At 43.8% G+C, this 12,371-nt stretch overlaps 1 protein-coding gene across 1 annotated transcript; it reads left to right on the forward strand.

Annotated features, from left to right (window-relative positions):
- The first annotated feature begins 6,609 nt into the window (after positions 1–6,609).
- On the forward strand, positions 6,610–7,658 carry LOC119356724 (non-specific lipid-transfer protein C6-like). The gene is made up of 2 exons (XM_037623703.1): positions 6,610–7,234; positions 7,327–7,658. Exons 1-2 carry the CDS (start codon positions 6,610–6,612, stop codon positions 7,401–7,403), a joined length of 702 nt encoding a protein of 233 aa, XP_037479600.1. The 3' UTR covers positions 7,404–7,658.
- Positions 7,659–12,371: the final 4,713 nt, after the last annotated feature.

Below are 12,371 nucleotides of genomic sequence, written 5' to 3' on the forward strand. Positions count from 1 at the left end.
CCTGCAAACTAAGGAGAAAAGCTCAATTGTTGTGCTTGTGCTCAGATTGTCTGAGTACAACAATCGCTTGAATCGAGTGGGAGTTGATCTTCCAGATGAAATAGTGATGGTTCTCCGAAGTCATTACCACCAAGCTGCTTGAGCTTCGTGATGAACTATAATATATCAGGGACATATATGATGATCCTTGAGATATTCGCGATGTTTGACACCGCGAAAGTAGAAATCAAGAAGGAGCATCAATTGTTGATGGTTGGTGAAACCACTAGTTTCAAGAAGGGCAAGGGAACAAAGGGACACTTCATGAAACGGCAATTCAGCTGCTGCTCTAGTGAAGAAACCCAAGGTTGAACCCAAACCCGAGACTGAGTGCTTCTGTAATAAGGGGAATAGCCACTGGAGCAGAATTACCCTAGATACTTGGTAGATGAGAAGGCTGGCAAGGTCGATAGAAGTATATTGGATATACATTGTGTTGATGTGTACTTTACTAGTACTCCTAGTAGCACCAGGGTATTAGATATCGGTTCGGTTGCTAAGTGTTAGTAACTCGAAACAAAAGGCTACGGAATAAACGGAGACTAGCTAAAGGTGAGCTGACGATATGTGTTGGAAGTGTTTCCAATGTTGATATGATCAAGCATCACACGCTCCCTCTACCATCGAGATTGGTGTTTGCGTTGAGCATAGACATGATTGGATTATGTCTATCGCAATACGGTTATTCATTTAAGGAGAATAACGGTTACTCTGTTTATTTGAATAATACCTTCAATGGTCTTGCACCTAAAATGAATGGTTCATTGAATCTCGATCATAGTGATACACATGTTCATGCCAAAAGATATAAAATAGTAATGATAGTACCACCTACTTGTGGCACTGCCACTTAAGTCATATCGGTATAAAACGCATGAAGAAGCTCCATGTTGATGGATCTTTGGGCTCACTCGTTTTTGAAAAGTTTGAGGCATGCGAACCATGTCTATTGGTGTATATGCATGAAGAAACTCCATGCAAATGGACCGTTTGGACTCACTTGATTTTTAATCACTTGAGACATGCAAATCATACCACATGGGCAAGATGACTGAAAGCCTCGTTTTTAGTAAAATGGAACTAGAAAGCAACTTGTTGGAAGTAATACATTTTTATGTGTGCAGTCCAATGAGTGCTGAGGCATGTAGTGGATATCGTTATGTTCTTACTTCACAGATGATTTGAGTAGATGTTGAGTATATTTACTTGATGAATCACGAGTCTGAATTATTGAAAGGTTCAAGTAATTTCAGGGTGAAGTTGAAAGATCGTCGTGACAAGAGGATAAAATATCTATGATATGATCATAGAGATGAATATCTGAATTACGAGTTTGGCACAGAATTAAGACATTGTGGAAATTGTTTCACAACTAATACAGCCTGGAACACCATAGTGTGATGGTGTGTCCGAACATCATAACTGCACCCTATTGGATATGATGGATACCATGATGTCTCTTATGGAATTACCACGATAGTTTGTGGGTTAGGCATTAGAGACAACCACATTCACTTTAATAGGGCACCACGTAATTCCAATGAGATGACACCGTATGTACTATGGTTTAGAGAAACCTAAGCTGTCATTTCTTAAAAGTTTGGGGCTACGATGCTTATGTGAAAAAGTTTCAGGCTGATAAGCTCGAACCCAAAGCGGATAAATGCATCTTCATAGGACACCCAAAACAGTTGGGTATACCTCCTGTCTCAGATCCGAAAGCAATAAGGGATTGTTTCTAGAATCGGGTCCTTTTTCGAGGAAAAGTTTCTCTCGAAGGAATTGAGTGGGAGGATGGTGAAGACTTGATGAGGTTATTGAACCGTCACTTCAACTAGTGTATAGCAGGGCACAAAGAGTTGTTCCTGTGGCACCTACACCAATTGAAGTGGAAGCTTATGATAGTGATCATGAAACTTCAGATCAAGTCACTACCAAACCTCGTGGGATGACAAGGATGCGTACTACTTCAGAGTGGTACGTAATCCTGTCTTGGAAGTCATGTTGCTAGACAACAATGAACCTACGAGCTATGGAGAAGCGATGGTGGGCCCGGATTCCGATAAATGGCTCGAGGCCATAAAATCCGAGAGAGGATCCATGTATGAAAACAAAGTGTAGACTTTGGCAGAACAGCTCGATGGTCGTAAGGCTGTTGAGTGCAGATGGATTTTAAAAGGAAGACGGACAATGATGGTAAATGTCACCATTAAGAAAGCTCGACTTGTCGTTAAGATGTTTTCCGACAAGTTCAAGGAGTTGACTACGATGAGACTTTCTCACTCGTAGCGATGCTAAGAGTCTGTTGGAATTATATTAGCGATTACTGCATTATTTATGAAATCTTGCAGATAGGATGTCAAAACATTGTTTCCTCGACGTTTTTTTTGAGGAAAGGTTGTATGTGATACAAACCGGAAGGTTTTGTCAATCCTAAAAGATGCTAATAAGTATGCAAAGCTCCAGCTGTCCTTCTAGGGACTGGAGTAAGCATCTCGGAGTTGGAATGTATGCTTTGATAAGATGATCAAAGTTTTGGGTGTATACAAAGTTTATGAGAAACTTGTATTTCCAAAGAAGTGAGTGGGAGCACTATAGAATTTCTGATAAGTATATGTTGACATATTGTTGATCAGAAATGACGTAGAATTTCTGGAAAGCATATAGGGTTATTTGGAAAGTATTTTTCGATGGAAAGCCTGGATTAAGCTACATGAACGTTGAGCATCAAGATCTATAAGGATAGATCAAAACGCTTAATGGTACTTTCAAATGAGCACATACCTTGACATGATCTTGAAAGTGTTCAAGATGGATCAGTCAAAGAAGGAGTTCTTGCCTGAGTTGTAAGGTATGAAGTTAAGACTTAAACCTCGACCACGGCAAAATAGAGAGAAAAGACGAAGGTCGTCCCCTATGCTTAAGACATAGGCTCTACAGTATGCTATGCTGTGTACCGCACCTGAAGTGTGCCTTGCCATGAGTCAGTCAAGGGGTACAAGACAGCGGTCAAAGTTATCCTTAGTAACTAGTGGACTAAGGAATTTTCTCAATTATGGAGGTGGTGAAAGAGTTCGACGTAAAGGGTTACGTCGATGCAAGCTTAACACCTATCCGGATAGCTCTGAGTAGAGATACCGGATACGTATAATGAAGCAACAATTTAGAATAGCTCCAAGTAGAACAGTTATTTGAAATGGCTCCAAATATAGCGTAGTAGCTGCATCTACAAGATGACATAGAGATTTGCGAAGTGCATACGGATCTGAATGTTGCAGACCCGTTGACTAAAACCTCTCTCACAAGCAACATGATCAAACCCAGAACACATTGAGTGTTAATCACATAGTGATGTGAACTAGATTATTGACTATAGTAAACTCTTTGGATGTTGGTCACATGGCGATGTGACCTGTGAGTGTTAATCACATGGCGATGTGAACTAGATTATTGACTCTAGTGCAAGTGGGAGACTGTTGGAAATATGCCCTAGAGGCAATAATAAATTAGTTATTATTATATTTCCTTATTCATGATAATCGTTTATTATCCATGCTAGAATTGTATTGATAGGAAACTCAGATACATGTGTGGATACATAGACACACCATGTCCCTAGTAAGCCTCTAGTTGACTAGCTTGTTGATCAATAGATGGTTACGGTTTCCTGACCATGGACATTGGATGTCATTGATAACGGGATCACATCATTAGGAGAATGATGTGATGGACAAGACCCAATCCTAAGCATAGCACAAGATCGTGTAGTTCATATGCTAAAGCTTTTCTAATGTCAAGTATCATTTCCTTAGACCATGAGATTGTGCAACTCCCGGATACCGTAGGAATACTTTGGGTGTGCCAAACGTCACAACGTAACTGGGTGGCTATAAAGGTGCACTACGGGTATCTCCGAAAGTGTCTGTTGGGTTGGCACGAATCGAGACTGGGATTTGTCACTCCATGTGACGGAGAGGTATCTCTGGGCCCACTCGGTAGGACATCATCATAATGTGCACAATGTGATCAAGGAGTTGATCATGGGATGATGTTTTACGGAACGAGTAAAGAGACTTGCCGTAACGAGATTGAACAAGGTATCGGGATACTGACGACCGAATCTCGGGCAAGTATCGTACCGATAGACAAAAGGGAATTGTATACGGGATTGATTAAGTCCTTGACATCGTGGTTCATCTGATGAGATCATCGTGGAACATGTGGGAGCCAACATGGGTATCCAGATCCCAATGTTGGTTATTAACCATAGAACGTCTCGGTCATGTCTGCATGTCTCCCGAACCCGTAGGGTCTACACACTTAAGGTTCGATGACGCTAGGGTTATAAAGGAAGTTTGTATGTGGTTACCGAATGTTGTTCGGAGTCCTGGATGAGATCCCGGACGTCACGAGGAGTTCCGGAATGGTCCGGAGATAAAGATTTATATATGGGAAGTCCTGTTTTGGGTTTCGGGGTTTATCGGTAATGTACCGGGACCACCGGAGGGGTCTGGGGGTCCACCGGGGGGGCCATGGGCCCCAGAGGCATACATGGGCCAAGTGTGAGAAGGCACCAGCCCCTAGGTGGGCTGGGGCGCCTCCCACTAAGGCCCATGCGCCTAGAAGGGGAGAGGGGGCAAACCATAAGGGCAGATGGGCCCTAAGGCCCATACTCCCTGCGCCTCCCTCTCCTCCCCCCTTGTGGCCGCCACCCATAGATGGGTTTGGGGCTGCCGCCCCTCTAGGGGTGGGAACCCTAGAGGGGGCGCACCCTCCTCCCCTTCCCCTATATATATGAGGCCTAGGGGCTGCCCAAGACACGCGATCTGATCTCTGCCTGTTGGTGCAGCCCTCCCTCTCTTTCTCCTCATATCTCGCGGTGCTTGGCGAAGCCCTGCAGGATTGCCACGCTCCTCCATCACCACCACGCCATTGTGCTGCTGCTGGATGGAGTCTTCCTCAACCTCTCCCTCTCTCCTTGCTGGATCAAGACATGGGAGACGTCACCGGGTTGTACGTGTGTTGAACGCAGAGGGGCCGTCCGTTCGGCACTAGGATCATCGGTGATTTGGATCACGACAAGTACGACTCCATCAACCCCGTTCTCTTGAACGCTTCCGCATAGTGATCTACAAGGGTATGTAGATGCACTCTCCTTCCCCTCGTTGCTAGATTACTCCATAGATTGATCTTGGTGACACGTAGGAAAATTTTGAATTTATGCTACGTTCCCCAACACTGTAGTGGGTGCATGAAGGAGGAGACCGAGTAGTTACCTGAACCACGGTCGAGCCACCTCCTGCTATGCGGTGCTTCTGCTCGGGCTGTTGGTGGTGCCCACAGGTGACTGGAACTAGAAGACTTGAGTGTTGTTTCGAATCAAAATTTTCTTTTGGCTTGCTCTCCAAGATCAGTGCTGGACTGCCGAGTGAGTGCAGAGGTGTGGGCTACCAGATACACCCCTCTTTGTTCTTTATGACCTCGAGCCTGAGACCATGCATCACTTGCTTTGTGGGCTGTTCATTCTCGCGGTAGGTGTGGCATGAGAACCTATTGTGGTGGGTGACGACTCGATGCCGAGCGCGAACAACAACTTCCTCGACTGGTGGGCGGCATCATATGCCATGGTTCTTATCGGGCAGCATCAAAGCATAACTCCGTGATGGTCCTCATGGAATGGTGGCTTTGGAAGGCCCGAAATGCTTGCGTCTTTGAGGCTGATCAATCATTGGTCTCTCAGCTTACCATGACAATTGGAGATGAAGCAAAGTCCTGGGTGCCCGTCGGAGCTCCTGGGCTAGATACATTGCTGCCTGAACGTAGCCTAGATTCACCGTGCAACCGTGTTGGTCGCTTTTCGGTGCATGATCAAGCCATTGCACTGTGTACGAGTGATTGATGCGCGAGATCAATGAAATGATTTTTAGAAAAAGCCTATCAATGAATGATATGCAAGTCCTTGCATATTCAAGAAAGTAGATACATTATCAGCCGAAAAATAACCCGAATAGTATATGTATGTATGACCTTGTACTTATCCAAAAAAAAGTATGTCCTTGGTACTTTTCCAAGAACTCCGGCCTCCGGTACTGTTTTTCAACGTGGGCATGCATGTACAATTTGCAATTCAACTCCGATCCATGTCGTTCGATTTGTGCTGTCTTTGTTCTAACAAACAATATTATATCCCGTGAGTTCCAAATTCAAAAAGAAATGATGTTTTTTAAAAGGATGAATGGAAATAATAACCAGTTAAAAAAGATTTCAAAACAATACCAGTTTAAAAAAGGAAAAAAGAGAATCTTATCCACCTCAACGTGTGTAGGATGCAAATGGTCTTGTTTGAACCTCCAGCTCTATCTGCATAGAGAGGACGTCGTACAGAAGGAAACCTGCACAACCCAAACAGACCTCAATCTAGTTGGATAAAAATATTCAAATGGTTAGAAAAATATTCAAACTTGTCTATCTCTAACGCGCCCTGCCGACGCAGCCGGAGCAGTATAAATAGTTGGGCAAACATACGAATGCCATCCACCCATATCAACGCATCCTCCCCTCACGCAAACAATGGCGCGCTCCAAGTACACCGTGGCCGTGCTCTTCGCCCTGCTGGCCATGGCGGCGACGCTGCAGCCCTCCGAGGCGAGGGTCCAGCCGACCGCCGCCGCAAACCAAGAAGAAGCCACAGCCACCACCACGGCCAATGGAGGCTCCCCGTCTCTTCCCGGGCTGCCGTTGCCTCAGATCCCCAGCATGCGTAGCCTACCACCGATATTCCGATCCCTATTCCCACCACTGCCCCAGATCCCGGGCCTGCCGCCGCTATTCGGGCCGCTCCCTGGTGGTGCACCGGGCGCCCCTCCATCCCCTGCACTGCCTAGCCTCCCACACCTCCCACTTCCCACCGGCTCGCCAAGCCCGCCGCCGCCAAAGGAGTGCCTCACACCATTGACGAGCATGATACCGTGCATGGACTACCTCACCAACATCACGGTGTTCTCGCCACCGGACGCGTGCTGCGACGGCCTCAAGTCGGTCGTCAGCACCGCGCCGATCTGCCTCTGCCACGGCCTCAACAACAACGGCGGCATGAGCAAGCTCTTCCCCAAGCCCATAGATCCGATCCGCATGATCATCCTCCCGGTTAGGTGTGGCGCCATGATACCCATCCAGACGATCTTCTCCTGCGGCAGTAAGTTACTAACCTTGTTCTGTGTGTTTTTCTTCATATGTGCAGCTTCTTTGAAGGAGATTGATTAACTTGCATTGGTTTTGATTTGTCAGCCCAACCCTTGCCGCCGTTGATGCCTCCTGCCACGACTCCGGCGCCTCACGCTGCTTCCCCCGCGCCATCACCATAGGAGCAAAAGGATGTGCAGATCACCGATGCTTTTGTTAGATTATATATTGTTTAAGTTGGTTTTGTTTAGGTAGGATCAGAGAAAGATACCAGCTATCGTTTAGGGGTTTAGGACGTCTCTCATATGTAGTTCCTAGTGCTACTTTAGTTACCATATATAAGTATACAGTCATGTAAGATCTCCGTCGCATTATTTAATAGTTGTCAATGGATAATATTATACTGATCGATGCATGCTTGGTGATTCAGGTCGTTATTTCTGTATTGTTTACTTGTGTGATGACCCAGAATTAATCGATCTGATCTATATGCGTGCCTGCTTGCTGGCTCCGTTGGTATTGGTACATGAAAGCTTTGTAGATGTATGACTCAACTTTTGCTACCTCTGTTATCCTGCGAAATCAGACGGGCGGTTTACAGAGCATTACGGGCTGTTTAAACCACTCCGTAATACCCTGTAAAAATGTTACGTGCGTGTAGCATTGCTCGTTATCCTGGCAGCTCTAAATCTGTCGCCAGCTAGACACAAATAAAGATTTTTATAGGAGTTTTCAGAAATCAGAAGCACACATGCTTACGTAGCCAAGAATTGCTACACAACATAGCTGGACTCCATGAATTCTACATGCTTGATCATGAGAGCAGAGGGAAACAAAGCAGAGCAAGAGAGGGAAAGAGTAGAGGGACCCAAAGCAGAGTAGGATAGGGAAAGGAAAAACCTAGAGGGGTAAAGAGAGTAAGGCAGACAACCACCCTCCCTAACCTAGCAACGCCCTTCTTAGTCAACACCAAGTGCCTCTTTGTCATCGGCATCAATCGATGTAGAGCCTGGGGGTTTACCCTCATTTTCCAAAAGAAAACGAGGAACTATAATGGGAAGAGGAACATCGTCGACTGACCCCAAAGGATGAAGTTTACTTAGTTTTCTTTGAGTCGGAAAATGCAAAAGAAGAGCACAAACAAATTGAGGATATGTATGTAATGATTTGTGCTACTACTATGCTTCCTAGCAGTTGTTGCACAATCAGTGCCAGTTATGGACTCATGGTACGGGGATTCAGGTGCTAGGAACATGCATAAAATAGCCCAATTCAAAACAATAACGACATGTTGAATGTCATTGCATATAAGCAACAGTTGAATAACTTAACTGGTGATTTGACGAAAAAGAAACTCGGACTATTACAACATCAAAATAACTTTTTTTTAAATAACCGCTCACTTCTTTAAGATAACAAACATGACGAACCAAAAACGAGCAACAATCTGAACACAACACTACTACTTTCATGCTTTTGAATGTGCTAGCATTGGTAAGACGACTAAATTTCTTTAAAATGAACACTTTTCATTCGACAAATGCCGAGAAAACTGCCCACTGAAACAAGTCTCGCTAACAAAGGAAAAATACAGTTCCAAAGATTTAGCCACTAAAAAGTGGCATAAAAGTCGCTCCCATCACAACATCATCCCGAATTGCCGGGTTCCAGACTCATGACATCATGGTTGAAGAAAACTAGTGACCAATTCCAAGAACAAAAGCAAATGATATGTCTCCAAGCCTCCCAATCCAAATGCATCCAAGTGGCAAACACCGTAGACATTCCATATACCGCAATCATTCATTCTTTTGATTCCTCGCCATTGCCACCATTGTAGCCCGCCACCGTCCCCAACCGACAACGCCGCCGATCATGCCGCCATCGGACGCCGCCCCGGTACATGCAACTCCTCCGGGCATACACATTGCGTTTTATGTGTTCAATGAAATGCCCAGGTAGTTTATTTATTCTTTAGTTCCTCTGTAGGCAAACGATGGATTCGTCGTCGGATGCTTAATAACAAGGACCTTAACAAATTCATATAGAGAGTTTATCGATTTGTCAGATTCAGACGACAAAGATGTTGAAATGATGATAATGATGAGCATGGAGGAAGAATTAGAGAAGCAGGAGAAGCATGTGTTGAACTTCAAGGGTAGGAGAGTTTTTCCTCGGGATAGGATCACAGGTGCAAAGCTTGTCTACAAGGGCTACTTCAAACCGGGCCCAACAATTGCCTGAATCCGGATGAGAGAGACCACATGCCTGAATACCATGCTGCAATTTGCATGCAACTTGGTGAAGGTGTTTGGAGCGGATTATCTAAGAGAACCAACTATTGAGGACACAAAAAGGTTGATAGCAACAATTGGAGCGGCAAGTTGTTTTCCAGATATGCTCAATTCAGTTGATTGTGTGCATTTTCAATGTAATAACTACGCCCAAAGGTTTGTGCAGGCAGTACCAAGGTCACACCAAAGAGGTCACCATCATACTTGAAGTGGCATTGAAGAACTTGTGGATTTGCCATGCTTTTTTGGCATGCTACAACGATCTCCTTTGTCAAAATACTTTATGATGGGGAGACTCTGCCATGCAACAACACTGTCAACAGGCACAACTACACCATGGGGTACTACCTTGCCGATGGTATCTTTCCTGAATGACAGCGTTTGTGAAGACCATATCTGAATCTCAATGGTAGGAAACAATTTTTCTTTGCATAAATTCAAGAATGTGCTATGGAGGATGTGGAGAGGGAATTCAGAGTGCTCCAAGCCCATTGGGGTATTAGTCGTGGACCTGCAATGATGTGGGAACCGAAGACAGTTTGGCAGCTCATGACATGTTGTGTAATCTTGCACAACATGATTGTGGAGGATGAGGGCGAAAGGGCAGCACACACACATGATTTTGAGAAGCCCGGAGCTTAGGTCCGCTTCTCGGAACAAGTGGCAGAGCATGTTTTCAACTTTCTTGAGATGCATCAACAACTTCGAGATCAACAGATGCACATGCAAGTTCTCAATGATCTTGTGGATCGTATGTGGATCCACGCTGGAAACCAATGAACTATGTATTTTATGTTTCAACTATGGACTGTAAACAAATTTTATGTTTGAACTATGTATTTTTATGTATGAATAAGTTTTATTTGTGTGAGATATTCATTTTTGTGTGTGTAAGGATCTGACATGCATGTGTTTGCATGGATTTGAGATTTCAAACGTGTTGGTTGTGGTTACAAATGAGGACAAAGTAGGGGCGGATTGGTGCTATTCTCAAACACGCTAATGATCGACATGCGTGTCTTTGCATGGTTTTGAGGTTTCAAAAGTGGTGGTTGTGGTTACAAAGGAGGACAAAGTGGGGGCAGACTGGTGTTGTGCGGACGCGCCCGGACGTATATGAGCCTGGATTTGCCCGGTCCGGTTGTAGATGCTCTTAGGATATGGCGAATAGCATCATCCAAGTCTGCATTGTCTTTCTCCCCGTACAAGTCTGCCTGCTCATGATGATGGCAACACCACCAGCACACGTAGCTGGCATGCTTACTGGATACAATCTAGTTTGCTGTCGTAGAAACATCTACCGTTGTGAGTTTGGTGTTGCAGTGGTCAATAGATTCGCAATCTCTACTGAACCTTGATATGTGGTTTGATTCTCCACCAAGTAATAAGCTAGGTCATATAAAACATGCTTCTGACATGGTTTTAATGTGTAATATGTGCTGCTACATTCAAGACATATTGTTGGATGAGATATTTATCTAGAAAAAACATGGGAGGAGATTGTTATCTATAATGTTTAGAATATCTTGGAAAGAGATTTAAAATATAAACAAGATGTAGGGCCATTACCCTTCTAGGGGCCAGGAAGTAAATCACCGTGTCACTAGTCAATCCTTCGGGCAGTACCCCCTTTCTATTTCTCTTCAGAACTCCTCGTTAGATTGTAAGATCGGTTGTGAATCTATTGCGGCATATGGCTTTCCAAATCTCCATGTGAATGCCTAAATCTTGTTATGTTGTTGGTTTTGTGTTAGATAGGATGGTGCAGGCTCTAGATTGAGTTGTACGAGTACAACACTCTAGAACTTTATATTTACTTACACTATACTCTTGAGAAACCTATATTGAGATATTTGTTAGTCAATACACTTTCATTATTTAATTACATAGATACCTGATACTAACATGGACAGAGATGCATATGTATTCACTATAATTCATTTAAGTGATAAGTTAATTTGCACAAGCTTCAGTTTTTTCATCTTTTTTTCCTGTCTTGCAGATACTACATTTAAAGAATATTTTTTGAGAGATAATATCTGAAAAGATAAACAATATTTATACTATAATGTATTACTTGAAATTACTGTAATGATAAATGTTGAAATTTGTATAACATCGACATAATATTTAGCAACAACGGTATTTGATTAATTTTTCTAAGTGTAATATATGTATGTCATGTAATATACATACCTTGGAACCCGGGATTTGTTAAGTCACAAAATGGACTAACTCTGTCGCTATCGGTCTGCGGCTGAAGTTGTTATGGTATCAACTCTAATGCCTCTTTTATTCCAGAGACGGGAGAAAGCAACATTTGTGTCGTAGTCAGCAGGGCCGTACCTAGAAAATCAGAGGCCCTGTGCGAATCAAAATTTAGGCCCCGATATTTGAAAGGGCAGATTAAAATGTATAATGTGTTCTCATTGCAGCAATATAATGTTCATGTAGAATTACACCACCAGATGCACATGTTCAAGAAAGAATTACACCACTGGATGTACTAGTCTACTTATAAACTAATAAAAGAATAGGGTGCTAAGAACTGCCACAGCCTTACCAGGACTCTGTAGTTTTAGATCATAGGAGACTACAAATGAAGCTCGGATGGTTCATTGTAGGTCAGTGACAAAGCAGTGCAAGGGGCAACACCAGTCGCTACAGGGTTCTAAATGATGCACAAGAGCACACGAGGATTGAGGAAAACTCCCCAATATATAGAAGATTGGAGTACATGACCACGCCAGTTTGCTGCCACTAATGCCTTTCTTTTGGGAAATCGTGAAGCATTAGTCCCGAGGAGAACTGGAAAAGAATCAAGATGGGGAGGAACACATGGGTCCATGAGTTAAT

This window comes from Triticum dicoccoides, chromosome 1A, assembly GCF_002162155.2.
Source record: "Triticum dicoccoides isolate Atlit2015 ecotype Zavitan chromosome 1A, WEW_v2.0, whole genome shotgun sequence".
NCBI classification, from domain to species: domain Eukaryota; kingdom Viridiplantae; phylum Streptophyta; class Magnoliopsida; order Poales; family Poaceae; genus Triticum; species Triticum dicoccoides.

Coding starts and splice junctions, on each gene's coding strand:
- LOC119356724 (XM_037623703.1), top strand. CDS start 6,610: ATGGCGCGCTCCAAGTACACCGTGGCCGTGCTCTTCGCCCTGCTGGCC. Junction 7,235..7,326: donor GACGATCTTCTCCTGCGGCA/GTAAGTTACTAA, acceptor TTGATTTGTCAG/CCCAACCCTTGCCGCCGTTG.